Source organism: Chiloscyllium punctatum, chromosome 19 (genome assembly GCF_047496795.1).
Source record: "Chiloscyllium punctatum isolate Juve2018m chromosome 19, sChiPun1.3, whole genome shotgun sequence".
NCBI lineage: Eukaryota > Metazoa > Chordata > Chondrichthyes > Orectolobiformes > Hemiscylliidae > Chiloscyllium > Chiloscyllium punctatum.
In genome coordinates, this window is record NC_092757.1 from 89312081 (window position 1) to 89332790 (window position 20710).

At 40.6% G+C, this 20710-nt stretch overlaps 1 protein-coding gene across 2 annotated transcripts in view; it reads left to right on the forward strand.

Moving 5' to 3' along the window:
- rps6kb1b (ribosomal protein S6 kinase b, polypeptide 1b) overlaps window positions 1-20710 on the forward strand; it is a 75107-nt gene that overhangs the window by 42329 nt on the left and 12068 nt on the right. For both annotated transcript variants that reach the window (XM_072590024.1, XM_072590025.1), the window contains 5 exons: window positions 1459-1566; window positions 2870-2932; window positions 5353-5430; window positions 6512-6619; window positions 13167-13279. In XM_072590024.1, the coding sequence (XP_072446125.1) occupies window positions 1459-1566; window positions 2870-2932; window positions 5353-5430; window positions 6512-6619; window positions 13167-13279 (470 nt within the window). The remainder of the gene's footprint in view (window positions 1-1458; window positions 1567-2869; window positions 2933-5352; window positions 5431-6511; window positions 6620-13166; window positions 13280-20710) is intronic.

Below are 20710 nucleotides of genomic sequence, written 5' to 3' on the forward strand. Positions count from 1 at the left end.
TTTGAACCTTTCACATGTTAAGTGCTTCATTCCATTTTGGAAGGCAGCAAAAAATTGCAAGATAATCAGAGGGTTAGATAGGGTGAACAGGTGAGAGCCTTTTCCCTCTGATAGTGATGGCTAGCATGAGGAGACATAGCTTTAAATTGAGGCGTAATAGATATAGGACAGATGTCAGAGGTAGTTTCTTTACTCAGGGGTAGGGGCATGGAAAGCCCTGTCTGCAACAGTCGTAGAATTGCCAACTTTAAGGGCATTTAACTAGTCATTGGATAAACGTATGGATGAAAAATGGAGTAGCGTAGCATAGACAGGTTTCAGATTGGTTCCACAGGTCGGCGCAACATCAAGGGCCTGTGCTGTACTGTTATGTTCTATGTTCTAAATTGATGTAAGAATACATTTTTTTTGACTGTCCAGGAGGCTGTAATATATTGGGAAATTTTGGTTTTAGAAATGTTTTTCTACAAAGCCTCATTTGTAAAAGCTTAGATAATTAAGCGCAAGTTATCTTCAATATGCTGTAGTTGATGATGGGGAAGCTGGTGGGGAGTGAGTGGCACAGTGAAACTAAGGCTTCAAATAACCCATGTCATTAATTGGCTCAAATCTCAGATTTCCAATGTTGGAGCTCAGTTGAGAGGGCTAACGCGCCATCCTTTGGTTGTTACTTGTAATTCAAAAAACAATTTACATCACCAATGATTAACTGACATTGCCTCCTTTTTAAGAAGTTGTACCATAAGAAATGAAGGTGTACCTAGGCTTTTATTCTAGGTTCCATCCTCAATCCTAAGATTGTGTCTCTTGTGGAAGTGTACTGGCTAATCAAAATATTGCTGCAGTCAACTTTAAAATGCCTGGTTGACTTTCCTGCTAAGAATTCTGAAAGTCTAAGTTAAATCCTTTGGATTGTGAGAATCCTTTTTGTTTGCAGTCAAGCTGTTTCTTTGTAATAGCACCATGAAGTGTTTGTAAAACTTTAAGAAAATTTCATGGGAGTTGACTTTATTTTTTTAGCCTTCTGCAATTGTCTTTTGAAATCATTTCCAAGTGCGTGCAAAAGTTGAATGAATATTTAGTACATGTACACTGGGGGGTGAGGTGCTTGGAGAGTGAAGGATGTGAATCTGAGTGATTTAATTATCTAATGCACCTGAATGGCTCTTTAATTTCCTGAAAAATAGGGTTGACCTGGACATTCTTTGCTTTTCCATTCGTTCCGGCAATTCAGATGGAACATGATGATGAAACATAGTGGGGAAAATAAACTAACTTTGACCACATGAGAGGCAATAATACACAACTGAATAATTTTCGCCTTTATATTTCAAGCTTTTATCTGAAGTTTGTCAGTTAATTATTGGTTGGAAATGCTTGATCTTTTCACATTTAATTTTAAAACAAAACCTCTTTAAATTATTTTGAGTTGATGTATGTTTCTTCATTTTTACTTAGCCACCATTCACTGGAGAGAACAGGAAGAAGACAATTGACAAGATCCTGAAATGTAAACTCAATTTGCCACCCTACCTCACACAGGAAGCCAGAGATCTTCTTAAAAAGGTATTCTGTCTTATTGTCTTAATACTCTAAAGTGCTTGAAGTTTGAATCAATTCTTGGCAGAAATAGTGAATGAGAGTATGAGAGATTAAAGTGACCTCTGAAATTTGTTCGTTATTGGACTAGTTAAGGTAGTTTACTACATTTATGTACAATGGAAGAGTAAGCCAAATCAGGTAACTTCTGCTGAAGCTAGTTTTTGACTGAGGGAATCATGTTGGAATCTGTTTCTTGAATTTTGAGCACAGGAGTATCCAATTAATGAAGTCAAAAAGCTGCATATTTCAAATACCAAACCATTCCTATGTTTTGATGCACCATATATATTTTAAGTGTTATGTGGGCTTGTTGAGTAATAATAGAATCTTAAAGCTGTGAACTATATGCCTGCCTTGGTCTTCACTTTAGTAGACAAGCAGGAGGCTGGAAGACCACAGCAAGCAAACCAGCATCAGGAGGTGGAGAAGTCTACGTTCCTGAAGAAGATTTACATCTAAAACGTCGACTTCTCCACCACCTGATGCTGCCTGGCTTGCTGTATTCTTCTAGCCTCCTGCTTGTCTACCTTGGATTCCAGAATCTGCAGTGTTTTTGTCTCTAAGTTTGATCCTCACTTTCGTATTCTTGCATTCATTCAGCCCTGCGAGCTTATTCAGCTATTTATTTGAATCATATCCACTGGCCCATCTTCATCCCATTGTTCTTAGTCACCTTGACTTTTTGAATGCATTTTTTCTTAAATTATTTTCTTCTTGTTATCACCTTTAAACTGCTCTTCATTCTGATGTGCCCCACTTGAAATTCTGCTATTCCAGAAGCTGAACTGCTCCCATCTCGAAGGACACGTCAGTTTTTTTTAGTTACTGATGAACTTTAAAGATTTAACCATAGGATAGATTTGGAATGGATAACCTTAAGAAGTCCTTTTAACTATGAGTGTCTGATATGGCAACTTTACAAATTAAGCCTTTGTAAGTGATATAAATGTAGGAACTTGAATTGGCAAGTCTGGTACACTGACTCTTCCATCAAGACAATCCTGTTAAAATATCTAGTATGATGAGGTATGTTTTGTTCGCAGCCACTGTTGAAGCACCAGTGTAATGTCAGAAATCTTGACATAATTTGTCACAACCTGAATCTTGAATTTGGATATTGGGACTGCACACGTATTAAATGAAAATTTTGTTTTTTCTTTGGACATTTCCAGAAATTGAGACTGTAAAATCATTGTTAGCTTTCAATGAGGTAAATCTCATTGTTGAAGTCTGTACTTTTGTCATTTGTCATTTGTTTTGGTTTTAGCTGCTAAAAAGGAATGCTGCTTCACGCCTTGGAGCTGGGGTTGGGGATGCAGCAGATGTTCAGGTATGTTTACAGCAAAGACCTTCATATGAGTCAGCATCAGACAATGAAGATTTACTTACTAGATTCTTGGATTCTGGCAATCCTTGGGTCAACCCATATTTATAAAACTAACACAGAAACTGACTAAAGTAATCAATAAACTTTAATGGTCATGGACAGGTGAATTATGGGCATATAATGCCATCTTTAATACTAGTGTTTTAAAATCTTATTTTGGTTAAAAATTACTTCCACTAAAAATTACTGCCATTTGGATTGATTCAAAGGCACTTAATATTCACAACAGATTTTGAACTTGGCATGTTTCACCTGTTAATTGGATTTCTGTCCATGTTTGAGATAGAGTCCATATCTAGCTAGTTTCTCTGAGGAGAATTAATTGTTTAAACAGGTATTTCTGCATTTTGCCCATTTGTAGTGCTTTACCTCAGCACAGCCTAGGAATGAAACTTAGATGTGTTCCTCTCTTTTGGGCTAATCCAGGCAATAGACTACCGTCTAGAATAGCAACAGTTTAAATCTTCGAGAGCTGTACTTCTGTAATTTGCTGCTAATGAGTTAGAGAAGCGACCTGAGCTAAAAGTCCATTAAATTTGTTATTATCTTTGTAAAGAAACCACTAGGTCTCGGGTGCATGTTTCCTTTGGTAATCAAGTGAAAATACATGATCCATAATGTGGCAATTTGGAGACAGTGGCTTGTACCTTGCTCTGAGGAACAGCTAACTGCAACTTCACTGTCACTGTATGGCTACGGTTTCTAAGTATTCTTCACAGCTACCCAAGTATATATTTATATGTAAGTTATCAAACATGTTGAGCCTGGTAGTATTGTTATGTTTGTCTGAAAGGTTCGACAAACCAACCCAACCACCCCGTAGCCCAACACTTTAACTCCCCCTCCCACTCCACCAAGGACATGCAGGTCCTTGGACGACTCCATTGCCAGACCATGGCAACATGACGGTTGGAGGAAGAAAGCCTCATCTTCCTCCTGGGAACCCTCCAACCACAAGGGATGAACTCCGATTTCTCCAGTTTCCTCATTTCCCCTCCCCCCACCTTGTCTCAGTCAAATCCCTCGAACTCAGCACCGCCTTCCTAACCTGCAATCTTCTTCCTGACCTCTCCACCCCCACCCCACTCCGGCCTATCACCCTCACCTTGACTTCCCTCCACCTATCGCATTCCCAACGCCCCTCCCCCAAGTCCCTTCTCCCTACCTTTTATCTTAGCCTGCTGGACATTCTTTCTTCATTCCTGAAGAAGGGCTGATGCCCGAAACGTCGATTCTCCTGTTCCTTGGATGCTGCCTGACCTGCGCTTTTCCAGCAACACATTTTCAGCTCTGAAAGGTTTCTGGTAAAGCATCTTACGTACGGGAAATATTCATGTGACCAACCTGCCTAGATGATTAAAAACAAAAAGAAAAACCACTAGAGGTTACTGAAGATGAGTAGATCATTTGGTGAGATTCTTTTGGAAGCAGGTTTAGTTTTGAACAATCTGGATGTCCAGTGCCATTCATTGAAAATTCTGTATACTGGCCAAAAGAGTATAAACATCTTGCTAAGTGGGATATTCCTAACATTTAGTTGAACTTGTTGGGATAGCCAAATTGGGAAGAGCTTTAGATGCAAGACGACTGTGGTCAGAAATACCCGAACCAGTAGATTTATGACCTGAGGTGACTATGCGTAAGATGCTAGTGATGCTGTGTGAATGGGGAGAGTATGTATGTAGGTTGTTTGGAGGAGATTTGAAGGTAAAACCTTGCCAGAAGTAAGTGTAAGACCTAAAAAAAAAACTCAAACCTTACTCAAATCTTTGAAGTAGTACTCTGAACAAGTGATTAATTTTCTGAATTTTGCTAAGTATGTTGATTTGGGGTATAAACTGAATAGGTGTTGGAGGAAATTGGTGTTAATTTTAGTTTGAAAATAATGGTATTCAATGTTCTATTAATATCCAAGATCATAGACTATATAAGGTACTGTAATAGTATTCATATCTTTGAATTTTTCAGGGTAATTATTTTCATTTAAACCATGAGCCTTGTTGCGTTTAGTAATTTTATCCTTTAGTAAATACCTGAATTTTCAGATTCTGAAAGGAGAATACTAATCTCTACCTAGATAATAACATTAATTTTATAAACCAAGTATTGTTTCTGAGGATGTCCCAAGGTAATTCACAGCCAATTAATTACTTCAAGGGTTTTCCACTCATAAATAGACAAGTAAATACCCAATTTGTGTAAAGCAAGTTCCTGTAAGTGGCAAGGAGGCTAACAGTTAATAGATATATTTTCTAACTATGGAATCCATCTTTACGTGCAAATTCAATGTTATGTCTGTTAATATGAGAGATTTTAAATTTGAAATTATATTTTTATTAATAACTCAATTAATTCTAATGCAGGCTCATCCTTTCTTCAGACACACAAACTGGGAGGATCTTCTTGCTCGGAGAGTTGAGCCACCTTTCAAGCCATTTCTGGTAATTGTAATCTTACTCTATCTTCTTCCTCCTCTATTTGTATCTCGATACTGGTGTGTAGATTCCAAAGTGCCCCCAACACTTTGGGATTCTGTGTTCCATCATTTTTCTTGTGTGATCCTAGCCAATGTCAGTTGACATTTGACATTGTGAGGGCATTACAGTTGAGATGTCCATATTTTCGCAAGCTTACTTTGAGCAAGGGATACTAAATACCAAAAAACAAAAATCTCACTTTCCTTCTCTAAACCAGGGTACCGAGGCAGATTGTAATGCCTGTGTTGCCGCTGGGGCTGAGACTAGTGACCTCAACAGATATTGCATCGTACTTGAGATGTTCCAAGTCTGTACAGGTCAACAAAATGCACATTTGTTGGGGAGTTTGCTAAGTGAACTTGTACAAGAAAACATCAATAGTTCTGTATTTTGTTGTCTTAGCCACTCATGCATGCCTTCCTGTCACCTGAATGCTAGCTGTTTAATGTTGTCTTGTGTATTTTTTATCAAAAAAACAAAATACATGCACACATCAGATAGAAGTAGTATAAATACTTAGGATTTTGTAAGTTATACTTCAATCTATTTAGTTATTCAACCAATACTGCAATTGAAATCAAGTAACTGTGTACCGACTAACAAGTGAAGCAGATACTGTCACAATCTACAAAACTATACACTGAGTAGCATTGAGGAACGAACAAGTGTTCAAGGTTGATTTTCTCTGTCTTATCACACAAGTGTAGGTTGGGTAAGTTTCATTTCACTTTGTCATACTGTACTCCTAAAAAGAGTATCTGCAGATGTGAAAAGTTGCAGTAAATTAAACTTAGTGCCTTTAACATGTATTTTACATTAACTTTTTATTTGCAGACCCCCAATGTAATGTGTCAGTACTGCTGATTATTTTTCACCAAGGTAATTGTTCTGCCTAATGTTAATTCCGGCTCTATGTAAACAAAGTACTTCTTTTGTTCTGAGTTATGCTGAGTTTTCTAGAAAGATGAATGGGAGACAAAAGATGAGAAGATCCTAAGGATTAGTAACCCAATTCTAAATGAATTATGCCTTTTTTCCTGTTTAGCAATCAGATGATGATGTCAGCCAGTTTGATTCAAAGTTCACACGACAGACACCTGTTGACAGCCCTGATGACTCAACCCTCAGTGAAAGTGCCAATCAAGTCTTCCTGGTAAGCCTTTTGGATACACTGTTTGAGGTAGTTAATATCAAATTGATGAGAAGTTAGAAAAATGTTGGCACTAGATAAGTGAACAGTATAAAATCCAAAAGGAGTAGTTGAAGCTTGCATAGATGTATTTAAGGAAAAGTTATATAAATTTGAATGAGAGAGAAATAGTGAATATCCTGAAAAGCAATGTGAAGAAATTCAAGTGAATCATAAAATGCAAATATTTGCAATGATCCATTGCTGTATTATAGTCTAAACGTAATATCTGTTTGTATCAGGAATTGTACAACAGGAGCAAGTTAAACATTTGTAAAACTCTCTCTCTGTTTCAGTATTTACTTCAATGTTGACCTTGAGCATCTGCTTTTGGCAAGGTGACACTTTTACCGTTCTTGCCAATTGTTCTGTAGTTGTGAGCAGTTTTGTTCTGTAAATCTACTATGCTTGCTTAAGATTTTTGGCAAATGAATGCATCCATTTTGTTTTAAATTTATTTTTCACTTTTAAATTTATTATTTGACCTAATTACATTAAGCTTCTTAGTATATGCCTTACTTCTCGTACTTTTTTTCAGTCAGGCAAACTAGAGGAGCTTTCAACATTTCCATTGATTTCATGTCCTGAATACTCCAATTTCTTTGAAAATAGTCAATCATAAATCATTAAGTCATATTAAGTTTCAGTGTTCCTGATGATTGTCTGCAAGAAGTGTTTGGTTGCAAATCCTATCAAAGATCTCAGGTTGGTTGAAGCAAGAGTTAGAGGCAATGACGAATTTACAGGAGGCAGAGAGTTTGATGGATGGAAGTTTCAGGAAGGTAGAAAAAACTGCATATGCAATCAGGTGGATGGGCTATCTTTAGGAAAGGTAGGACGGGGCAAGCAAGTCGTGCAGGATTCTCCTGTGGCGATCCCTATCTCAAACAAGTATGCTGTTTTGGAAAATACAGGGGATGATGGACTCTTGGGGGAATGTAGCACTGTAAGCTAGGTTTCTTGTACCGAGACCGGCTCTGCTGTAGTGAGAGGTAATGTCAGGTACCAAGCAATTGATTGCAATACAGGACTCTAGTCAGGGGCACAGACCAACTTTTCTGTGGCCAACAGCAAGATAGCCGAATGGTGTGTTGCCCCCCTGGTGCCAGGGGCAAGGTTGTCTCTGAGATGGTGCAGAATATTCTGAAAGGGAAGGGTGACTAGCAGGCAGTTGTTGTACACAGTATCAACAACATAGGAAAGGAAAGGAACGAGATTCTGAAGAGAGAATATAGGAAATTAGACAGGACTTAACAAGTAAGTCCTCAAGGGTCGTAATATCTGGATTATTCCCACTATTACGTGCTTGAGGTGAGGAATAGGAGGACAGAGCAGATGAACACATGGCTGAGCTGCTGGTGCAGGGGGCTGGAATTCACATTTATGGATCATTGGGATCTCTTCTGGGGTAGAAGTGACCTATATAAGAAGGGATAGCTTGCACCTGAATTGGAAGGGGACCAATATCCTGGCAGGGAGATGTGATAGCCCTAGTCAGGCTTTAACAAAGGGAGACGTGGGGTCAAAGAGATAATGAGAATAAAGGTAAGTCTGAGGCTGTACAGTCAAAAGGATGGCAGAAAATGAGCTAAGACTGATAAATTTAACTGCATTTATTTAAATGCAAGACTCCTAACGGGTAAGGCAAATAAAATCAGGGCATGGTTAGAAACGTGAAACTGGAATGTCACAGGTATTACAGGGATGTGGCTCAGGGGAGTGCGGGACTTGCAGCTTAATGTTCTAAGGTGTAGATGCTATAGGAAGGGTAGAAAGTGAGGCAAGAGAGGATGAAGAGTGGATTTTTTGGGTAGGGGTAACATTGTGGATGTACTGAGTATGTACAATGAAGTTATTGGGTGGAACTGAGAAATCAAAGGGGTGATCACCCCCTAATAGTCAGCTGGAAATTGAGAAGCAAATTTGCTATCTGTGAGAACAATAGGGTGTAATGGTAGGGGATTTTAACTTTTCACACATAGACTGGGACTGCCATAGTGTTAAGGACTTTAATGACCATGAATTTAATTGTATACAAGATAATTTTCTTATTCAGTATGTGCATGTACCTACTTGAGAAGAAATAAAACCTGACCTTCACTTGGGAAATAAGACAGGGCAAGTGAATGATGTGTCAGTGGGAGAGCACTTTGGGGCCAGTGATCATAATTCTATTAGTTTTAAAGTAGTTATGGAAAAGGATAGACCTGGTCGAAAAGTTAATGTTCTAATTTGTAGTCAGACCAACTTTTAACCATATTAGGCAAAAACATTCAAAAGTTGATCGGGAGAGGCGGTTAACAGGAAATGGGACAGTTGGAAAGTGGGATGCCTTTAAAAATGCAGTAAGGTGTAATGTTCCTGTTAGTGTGAAGGGCAAGGCAGGTGGATGAAGGGAATGCTGAATGACCAGAGAAATTGAAGTTTTGGTCAAGAAAAATAAGGAAGCACATGTCAGGTATAGACAGTAAAGATCGAGTGACTCCTTAGAGTAAAAAGGCATATTTAAGAGGGAAAACAGGCGGGCAAAAAGGGGACATGAGCTATCTTTGGCAAATATAAGGAGAATCCAAAGAGATTCTACAAATATATTAAGGACAAAAGAGTAACTAGGGAGAGAACAGGGCTCCTTAATGATCCACGAGGCCATCTGTGTGTGGAACTGCGAAAGATGGTGAGATACTAAATGAGTATTTCATATCCGTATTTACTGTGGAGAAAGTTATGAAAGCTAGAGACCTTGGAGAAACAAATAGTGATATCTTTAAAAATGTGTCCGTATTATAAGAGGAGGTTGTGCTGAACATCTGAAAACACAAGTGGATAAATCCCGAGGACCTGATCAGGTATATTCTGGAACATTGTGGGAACCTAGGGAAGTGATTGCTGGGCCCATTGAAGTATTTTTAGCAATGGGTAAGGTGCCAGAAAACTTCTAGGCTGGCTAATATGGTCCAATTATTTAAGAAAAGTGGTAAGGAAAAGCCAAGGAACTATAGATGGCTGAGTCTTGCGTCAGTGGTGGGTAAGTTGTTGGAGGGGTTTCTGGGTGACAGGATTTACATGTATTTGGAAAGGCAAGGACTGATTAGGAATAGTCAACATGGATTTGTGTATGGGAAATCAAGTCTCACTAGCTTGATTAAGTTTTTTGAAGAAGGCAGAGAGGTAGACATTTTACTATTTGGCCTTCAGTAAAGCATTGAACAAGGTTCCTCATGGTAGACTGATTAGTAAGGTTAGATCACATGGAATCCAGGGAGAGCTAGCCATTTGGATATAGAACTGGCTTGAAGGTAGGAGATGGGGGGTGGTGGTGGTGGAGGGTTCCTTTTTGGACTGGAGGCCTGTGACCAGCAGTGTGCTGCAAGGATTGGTGCTGGATCTGCTGCTTTTTGACATTTTTATAAATGTAATGGATATGAATATAGGAGGTATGGTTAGCAAGTTTGCAGATGACACCAAAATTAGTTGTGTGGTGGACAGTGAAGAAGGTTATCTCATTACTGCCTCTGCTAAGTAATGCAGAGACTGGGGTCCGCTACATGGTAATCACCAAACAAAGCAAATTAGAGAAAACCTTCAAGACCATCAATAATATCCTTACTGGCATATAATTCACAAAAGAGGAGGAAAACAACTACAAACTGCCATTCCAAGATGTCACAATAGAGCGAACAGCCAATGGGGAACTTCAAACCAGCGTCTACAGGAAAACAACACATAAGCACCAAATACTGAACCACAGACGTAATCATCCCAACATCCACAAATGAAGCTGCATTAGAACATTATTTCAATGAGCCACCACACACAACATCCCAGAGGAACTACGAAGCGCAGAGGAAAATCACCTATTCAGCATATTCAAAAAGGACGGGTACCTAATGAACACAGTCTGCCGATTTTTAATTTTTTCAGCATCAAACCCAAACAAGCAGACAATACGCATCCAGAAACTCTAGCTGCTCTCCCCTACATCAAAGACATCTCTGAAATGATTGCCAGACATTCAGATCTCTTGGCATTACAGGTGCCCACAAACCCACCAATACACTAAAACAGCAGCTGATGAACTTGTAAGGGTGGCACGGTGGCTAGCACTGCTGTCTCACAGCACCAGGTTCAATTCCAGCCTCTGGTGACTGTCTGTGTGGAGTTAGCACGTTCTCCCCGTGTCTGCGTGGGTTTTTTCTGGGTGCTCCAGTTTCCTCCCACAGTCCAAAGATGTGCGGGTTAGGTGAATTGGCCATGCTAAATTGCCCATAGTGTTAGGTGCATTAGTCAGAGGAAAATGGGTCAGGGTGGGTTACTCTTCGGAGGGTCGGTGTGGACTAGTTGGGCCAAACTGTAAGGAATTTAATCTAATCTATAAAACCCTATATAGACAACAAGCAAAACTAATGTCATTTACTAAATACCTTGCAAGAACTAAAACGAACACTAGATTAGACAAACAGACAGAAAACTAGCCACCAGGATACATGAACATCAACTAGCCACGAAAAGTCATGACCCAGTCTTGCTTGTATCCTCACGTACAGATGAGGAAGGACACCACTTTAGCTGGGACAACACATCCATCCTAGGACAAGCCAAATAGAGATATGCGCGAGAATTCCTAGAAGCTTGGCATTCCAACCGGAGCAAACATATCGACTTGGATCCCATTTACTACCCTCTGAGTAAAGAACAGGAAATATCATCACCAAACCAAGGAAACTTAAACACACAAATAGAAAGCAGGCCATACCACCAGTGCTTCACCAGGTGCTCACTGATGATGTTACCTAGTATTATGATGAAACGCCTGAAAACAATCCATACAGCTCAGCGAGCAAACCGACATTCAGAACCTCCAACCTGAGCTTCAAAACTCGCTAACAGGGTAGTGAAGAAGGCATTTGGTATGCTTGCCTTTTATTCATAAGTGCATTGACATCACATTGCAGCTGTAAAGGATGTTAGTTAGGTCACTTTTGGATTACTGCATTGAATTCTTGTAGGCAAGATGTTGTTAAACTTGAAAAGGTTCAGAGAAGTTTTACTAGAATGTTGCCAGATTTGGATTATAGGGAGAGGCTGCATAGATCTCTTATTTTCCCTAGAGCATCTGAGGCTGAGGGGTAAACTTAGAGATTTATAAAATCATGAGGGACATAGACAGGGTGAACAACCAAGGCTCCTTTCCCAGGTTAAGGAAGTCCAAAACTAGAGGGCATAGGTTTAAAGTGAGAGGAGAAAGATTTAAAAGGAACCTGAGGGCCAACTTATTCACAGAGGGTGGTGTGTGTATGGAAATGAACTGTCAGAGGATATAGTGGAGTCTGGTACAATTACAACACCTAAATGGCATCTGAATGTGTATTTGAATAGAATGGGGTTGAGGGATATTGGCCAAATGCTGACAGATGGGACTAGATAAATTTAGGATTTCAGGTCTGCATGGACAAGTTGGACTGAAGGGTCTATTTCCATGCTGTACAACACTCTACAAAATTGTGATGTGGTAAATGATGAACTGCATGAATTTTCAGTGTTGACTTGGAGTTAGCACATTTGCCACTCTGTCAGACATTTCAGAGACTTTTTAGTGCGAACTCCAGGCTAAAACATCTGCTCAGTACTGAGGGAAGGTCACAAGACTTGGAGTGCTATCTTTCAGACAGAGCATCAGATTGAAAAGTAATTTGCTATCTTAAATGGACATAAAAGGTTCCATGGCATTTCTTGAAGAGGAACAGGAGAGTTTCCTTAGTGTTCTGGCTAATATTGATTCATCAACCATTATCAAGATGTGTAGCACTAAATAAGTTTTCAAAGAATGAGAGAGAACTGAGGAATGAGTTAGAGGGAGGCAGTGACAATTGTCACTTTAATAGAAAATAGAACTTCAGACTTAAGTTCCAGAGACATGAGTCCAAGTCTACCATGACTCGTAGTGTCTTGATTTTGGTGAAAAATTTAGAATAAAAAGCTAGTCAAATGGGATTCATGGAAACGCTTTGACAGATGTGAAAACTCATCTGGGTTGTAATATGTCACCCTTATTTGGTCTGGTCTATATGTGACTCCAGACCCAAAGCAATGTTGTTTCCTCATAACTGTCTTTTGGGCAACTAGGGATGCGCAATAAATGCTGGACTAAACACTTATATCCCATGAACAAATTTTTTAAAAATATCTATCTTTTGTGATATTTTCATTGAACACTCATCACAGCCAAGGGGAATGGGAGATGAATGGGGCAAAAGATGAGCCAAGGTTCTTGCTTCTGGAAACTATCTGTTTACTCTTGAGGAAAGTGCAGGTGAATAGTTTTTGGGCAAGGACCAGATCAAGTGCCACTGATTGCCTAGCTTCTCATCACATTTCTCACATGAAGAATACCTACTGTACGTGGGAAAGATGTCATAGGGACTGGAGCTGCTTGTGTGATTGCAGCCCAACAAGCCTCTGCCTCTTTATGAAAGAATGAGTGAGTGAAAATGTGTGTCGTCTTCATTTTCAGGGATTCACGTATGTAGCTCCATCAGTACTGGAAAGCGTGAAGGAAAAGTTCTCATTTGAGCCAAAAATCCGTTCACCTCGTAGATTTATTGGCAGTCCTAGGACTCCAGTCAGGTAATCAAATGTTCCTTACTATGTTTAATATTGCTGATAAAACACATAGGTACTGCCCATGAAGAACAATTCCTTCATATTAGTTGGGAGCTCCATCTCGTGTATGATGACGTGCTATATCACGGAAAAGTGGAAATCAAGAATAAAAGCATGAACTGTAAGCTTTTTCAAAAAAGGGTGAATTCCTTCCTTGAATGCATTGTCCCAGCCAGTCTACATATAAATTACATGTTGCTATTTTCTGAAGAGTCCCAACTGATCTAGGAGCTCTTATACTCTAATTCAGATACTAACTCACTTGCTGTACATTTAGCATATTAGATTTGAATTTATTTTTTGTATTGTATTATTTGACTGCATTGAAACCAGTTGACTCTGTACTTATGATGAGTTACAAGATCTTTTGTTATCAGAGTGTGGTGTTAATATAGCCTTTACTAAGCAGACATTTGGGGTTAATTGATCAGATGCAAAGGGGAAAACTGGTAGAACTGGTGCATGGAAGGAGCTTTAAGACTGAGCAGTTACTTACTTAAGAACTAGGAGCAGGACTGGGCCATCTGGTCCTTCGAGCCTGCTCAGCCATTCAATAAAATCATGGCTGATGTTTTTGAGATTTCTGCTCCACTTATCCACTCTCTCGACATGCCCCCTAATTCCTTTACTCTTCAAAAAGATTGTTTATCTTAGCTTTAAAAACATCTACTGAGGAAGCCTCAACCACTTCGCTGGGCAGGGAATTCCATAGATTCACAAACCTCTGGGTGAAGAAGTTCCTTCTCAATTCAGTCCTAAATCTGCTCCTCCTAATTTTGAGGCTGTGCCCTCTTGTCCTAGTTTCACCTGCCAGTGGAAATGTCCTTTCTAGTTCTGTCTTATCTCTTCCCTTCATAATTTTATATGTTTATATAATATCCTCTACCACTGCCCCCCCCATTCTTCTGAATTCCAATGCATATAATCCCAGTCTACTCACCTTTCCTCATAAGACAACCCCCTCAACTCTGGAATCAACCTAGTGAACCTCCTCTGCACCTCTTCTAGTGCCGTGCATCCTTTCTCAAGTAAGGAGACCAAAACCGCATGCAGTACTCCATGTGGCCTCACTAGCACCCTGTACAGCTGCAACATAACCTCTCTGCTTTTAAACTCAATCCCTTTATTAGTGAAGGACAAAATTCCATTTGCCGCCTTAATTACCTGTTGCACCTGCAGACCAACCTTCTGTGATTCATGCACAAGGACACCCAGGTCCCTGTGCACAGCAGTATGCTGCGATTTCTTACCATTGAAGTAATAATCCTTTTTACTGTTATTCCAACTGAAATGGATGACTTCACACATTGTACTCCATTTGCCAAACCTTTGCCCACTCACGTAAACTATTCTATGTCCCTTTGCAAAGTTTCACAGTCCTCTGCACACTTTGCTCTATTACTCATCTTTGGCACATTACACGTGGTCACCAACTCCAAATCATCTATGTAAATTATGAATAATTGCAATCCCAACACTGATTTCTGAGGCACATCACTAGTTACTGATTGCAGCCAGAATAGTACTCATTTATTCCCAAACTTAGCTTCCTGTTGGTTAACCAATCCTTTATCCATGCTAATACATTGCCTGTAACGCCTTTATTGTTACCTTATGTAGCAGCCTTTTGTGCAGCACCTTGTCGAATACCTTTGGAAATCTAGGTACAACACATCTATTGGGTCCCTGTTGTCCACCGTATTCGTAATGTCTTCCAAAAGATTAGCCCTTCATGACCTCGTGGTATGTCTGCCCAATGGGACAATTTCTATCTAGATGTCTTGCTAGTTCTTGCTTGATAGTAGACTCAAGCATTTCCCCACTACAGAAGTTAAGCTAACTGGTCTATAATTCCCCATCTTTTGTCTACTTCCCTTTTTAGACAGTGGTGTTACCCTTGCTGTTTTCCAATCTGCTGGAACTGCCCCAGAGTCCAGTGAATTTTGGAAATTTACCACAAGTGCATTTGATATTTCTCCTGCCATCTCTCTTAGCACCCTGGGATGCATTCCATCAGGGTCAGGAGACCTGTCTACCCTTAGCTCCTTTAGCTTGCCCAACACTACCTCTTCCGTGACAATCGTTGTTTCCCGGTTCTCAGCTACCTCGCTTTGTCAAATACTGGCATGTTATTTGTATCTTCCATTGTGAAGACCGACACTCTTTAATCAATGCCTCGGCCATTTCCATGTATCCTATTATTAAATCCTCATTCTCATTCTCTAAGGGACCAGTGTTTACTTTAGCCTTTTTTTTGTTTGATATACTTAGAGAAATATTTGCTATCTGTCTTTACATTCTGAACAAGTTTTTTCTCGTAATCTATCTTACTTTTCTTTTATAGCTCCTTTTGTGGTTTTCTGTTAATCTTTCCCAATCTTCCCACTTCCTGTTGATCTCTGCCACTTTGTTTGCCTTCTCTTTCAATTTGATAGGCTTTGTTATTTCTTTAGATACCCATGGCAGATTACCCTTTTTCCTGTTGTCCTTCCTTTTCACAGGTATATACTTTTGCTGATCACTTTGAAAAATTGCTTTGGAGGTCCTCCACTGTTCATCAACTGTCCCACCATAAAGTATTTGCTTTCGATCTATTTTAGCAAACTCCTCCCTCATCCTATTGTGGGCTTCCTTGTTTAAGCACAGGACTCTGGTACTGGAATTGATCTTCGTACTTGCCATCTGTGTTTTAAATCCAACTACACTATAATCGCTCCTTCCCAGAGGATCCCTAACTATGCTATCATTGATCATTCCTGGCTCATTACATAGGACCAGATCTAGGATAGCTTGCTCCCTTGTCGGTTCCATCACATACTGTTCAAGAAAACAATGGGGGCTACATTCAATGAACTCCTCATCAAGGCTACCCTGACCGATCTGGTTTGACCAATCGACATGTAGATTAAAATCCCCCATGATAATTGCCATACCATTTTTAAAGGCATTAGTTATTTCTTTGTTTATTGCCCACCCCAATGTGATATTATTTGGTGGACTATAGACTACATCTATCAGTGACATTTTTCTTACAATTTCTCATTTCCACCCAAAGGGATTCAACCTTATTGCCCATAGAACCTATATCATCTCTCATCACCGCCCTGATGTGGTCCTTAAATATCAGAACTACATCACCTCCCTTAGCTCCCTGTCTGTCCTTTTGAGTAGCCTGATACCCCTGGATATTTAACTCCGTCATGACCACCCTGCAATGGTTACTAAATCATATACGTTTGCAGGGATTTGTGCGTTAATTCATCTACCTTGTTACAAATGCTATGGGCATTCAGGTAAAGTGTCCCAGGCTAGTTTTTGTATCCTCTTTATGAATTCCAACGTCTCCAATAATAATATCTCCAATAATAAAAGGGGTTATCCTTCCTTTTCACTATACTTTCATAGTCTGCCATGTAGTTAAACCCTTCTGCACACAGCTTTCCTTTTTATTTACCACCATACTTTCGTTTTCCCCTTCCCTTCCCTTCCCCCTGCCGACTCATAGTTTAAAGTCCTAGTGACCATCCTACTTATTGTTTTTGAGAGAACACTGATTCCAAATCTGTTCAGGTAGAGACAGTCCCATCGATACAATGCCTCCTGTTCTGAAACTGATGCCAATGCTCCATGAAATTGAACCCTTCCTTCCCACACCACTCCCTTAGCCACATGTTTACTTCCCTAATTTTCTTATCCTTAAGCCAATTTGCATGTGGCTTGGGTAGTAATCCGGAGATCATAATCCTTGAGGACCTGTTCCTTGATTTTGTTCTTAGTGCTTGATAATCCCCAAACAGATCTCCTCCCCAGCCTTGTCTATGTTGTTTGTCCCAACGTGAACTACAATAACTGGATTCTCCCTATCCTGCTTCAATATGATTTCAAGCCAGTCAGAGAGAGAATCCCGACAGTATGGAAACAGGTCCTTTCGCCCAACAAGTCCACACCAACCCTCCGAAGAGTAACCCATCCAGACTCCTTCCCCTATTCTATTATTTTACATTTCCCCTGACGAATGCACTGAACCTACACATTGCTGAACACTATGGGTAATTTAGCATTGCCAATTCACCTAACCTGCACATCTTTGGACTGTGGGAGGAAACCGGAGCATCCGGGTGAAACCCATGCAGACACAGGGAGAATGTGCAAACTCCACACAGATAATCGCCAGAGTCTGGAATCGAACCTGGGTCCCTGGTGCTGTGAGGCAGCAGTCCTAGCCACTGAGCCACCGTGCTGCCCACCGATGTCCTGCACCCTGGCACTGGGCATGCAACATACCATGCGGGGCTTACGATTCTGCTTACAATGGATATTAATTACCCTAATCATAGAATCCCTACAAATACCACTTGTCTTTTTGCTCCCCCTCTTGAATGGCCTCCTGCACCATAGTGCTGTGGTCAGCTGGCTCATCCTCCCCGTAGCTCTTTTGCTCATCGATACTGGGAGCAAGCACGTCATATCTGTTGGACAAGGTCAAGAGCTGAGGCTCATCAGTTTCTGAACTCAGGATCCCCCTACTTGCCTCACTTGCAGTCACACCCTGCTGTCTCTGATCACTGATTTGAATTTGAAGTACTTAATCTACCAGGTGTAACCGCCTCCTGAAACAGTGTTCAGGTACTTCTCTCTCTCCCGGATGTGCTGTAATGTTTGAAGCTCAGATTCCAGACCATCAGTTTTAGGCCAGAGTTCCTCCAGCATCCAAACCTTGCTGCAGATGTGGTCACTGCAGTTCGTAATGGGAGCAGCCAGCTCTCTCATCATTCAGCTGCAGCACATCACCTGCCCAGCCATATCTACTTAGCTACTTTATTAATTTATGAGTTAATAAATTTCTTAATACTTCTCTACTTTGTTTTTTGCAAACTTATTGCAGATTTTGTACCAGCCAATCAGATCACAACTTCCCTGTGACTTCACTCTGGTATTTTTCGCAGCTACAACGTGACTCGCATTTTATACTCACTCAGTCTGCTGCTGTTCCTTCTTTCAAACTCTCTCTGCAGACTAGGCCGCACTCCCCAAGCTCAGTGAATATTACACTCACTCCGTGCTGCTGCTGTTTCTCTTTCCAACCGCACCCCGCAGACAAGGCCATGCTCCCTGAGCTTGTGTATGTGTAACACGACAGGTCTCTGTCTCCTGCTTTGGTTGGCTGCCCACACCCCAGTCTCTCGCTGCCCTGCCCTGCCTTGCCCCACCCTGCCTCTTCTTCCCCTCCCCTCTCCTCACCCCTCCTTTCCCCTCCCCTCCCCTCTCCTCGCCCCTCCTTTCCCCTCCCCTCCCCTCTCCTCGCCCCTCCTTTCCCCTCCCCTCTCCTCACCCTCCCCTTGTTTCCCCTCGCCCCTCCTTTCCCCTCCCCTCCCCCCCCTTTGCCCCCCCTCCCTCCTTTCTCTCTCTCTTGCTCCCTCCTTTCTCTCTCTCTCTCACTCCCTCCCTCCTTTCTTTCTTTCTTTTTCTCTCCCTCTCTCTCTTTCACTCTCTCTCTCTCTCCTTTCTTTCTCTCTCCTTTCTTTCTCTTTCTTTCTCTCTCTCTCCCTCCTTTCTCTCTCTCTCTCTCTCTCTCTCTCTCTCTCTCTCTCTCTCTCTCTCTCTCTCTCTCTCTCTCTCTCCCTCTCTCTCCCAACTGCACCTCCTCAACAGCCTTCACTAATGCAGTGTCTGAATGACACCACTGATATGATGTTTTATATCCTTGTGGACTAACTATATTGTGCTTTAACTGCTCTGGCAAGGGCAGAACATCTGAATACCTGACTGCAAATGGTTCAGAGCATATAATCCATACCAGTTGGTTTTTAGGTGAAATCCGAAACCATCTTTGGTAATGAGTGATTCTCCCCGAACTTTGGAAGGATCTGCAAATCACTTTCTCTGAGCACTTGAATGCCCTGCACACAGGAACGAATGTTCTTCATTAGGACTGAACCTTCAGACGAAATTAGGCAAGCCTTGTGACCTAAGACTATCGGAAACAAATTTTAATCTGAGAGACATGACCTGTAATAAATGGGAAGAGAAAAAACACTTGGAAGGTTGGGGAAAGATGATTCAGTAGTGGGAAACAGTTAATTTTACAGTTTAGAACCAAACAGGGTGCATTCCTCAGCATTATTTTTTTTTAGTGATTGCACACTTACAAAGTGTGGGCAACTTAAATAAAATGTTGAGTAACCATGCGTTTCACGTTGGATAATTATAAAGACCACATTATGGCAAATTAAGGGCTGACTGGATCTGAGCAAAATGGTACATAGATGTAGGATTGGGCTGTTCAAGTCAGAGTAAAATGCATGCTCAAAAGGGCCAGTTAATGGAAGATCGCTGCCATTATAGCGAGAACAGGGGAATTCCACAATCATGCATGCATTGGCTACATGTACTAGATAAAGGGCAGGACACAAGATCCATGGATTGACTAAATGAGGTGAAGGAGTGGAATGCGAGAAAGAATTGTGTTCTTGGAAAAGACTTTAAAAAGGAATTCTAGTCTTACAACTAAATCTTCAAGCAGCTGTCCAGAACAAGACAGAAGGCAGAGTGGAAGTTGTTTGACAAGAATAAAGATTACTGACCAAGATGAAGTAGACCACTTAGGATTGACATATATTGACTACAAGCATATTAGAAGATGCATTGATAAAGGAAGTGGAGGGCTGTAAAGAAGTTGATGTATGTACTGAAATAAGAGATTGATGAAGTTAACTCGCTCATTCTGACAGAGGAGTTTGTGAACAAAGCTCAACAGGTAACTTGCAGTTGTCATTGCTTAGTGCGATGCAATCGTTAAAATCCACTAGCTAGACAATCTGCATTTTCCTTTTGCATTATGGCATTTGTTTTCTTTCACTTTGTTTCTTGCAAATTGCTTTGACAATTTGACCTTTTTTTAAGAAAAATATATTTTTGGTGCAACTTGTTGATATATAGAAATAAAGGTACATCAGAAGTGGGTCTAGACTTTGAAAAGTAAATTCTAGATAATCTGCTCAAGCAGTGTCTGAAGATCCACTGGTGTCATTCAGAAAAGTAATTTTATGCCTTTATGCATGAGGAAGTGTGGCATTTAAGATTTTATATTACAGGTAGGTTTCAGTTTGTATATATTGGATTCACTGAACTTGTGTAGACTTTTCTTAAGTGGGATTAAATAAATCATAGCACTGGAAGCCATTCAACTCATGAGTCTGCATCAGCTTTTTCCATGTCCCTCTCTTTTCTGTCACTGTCAAGTATTTTGGCAATTTTGCTTTGAAAGCTCCTACTGAATCCGTTTCCACCATTCTTTGCAGCAGTGCATCCCAAGTTCCTCCCATGTATAAAGGATTGCCCTTGCGCTGTCTCGTCTTTTGTCAGTCACTTCACAATGAGGTGATTGAAACGTTA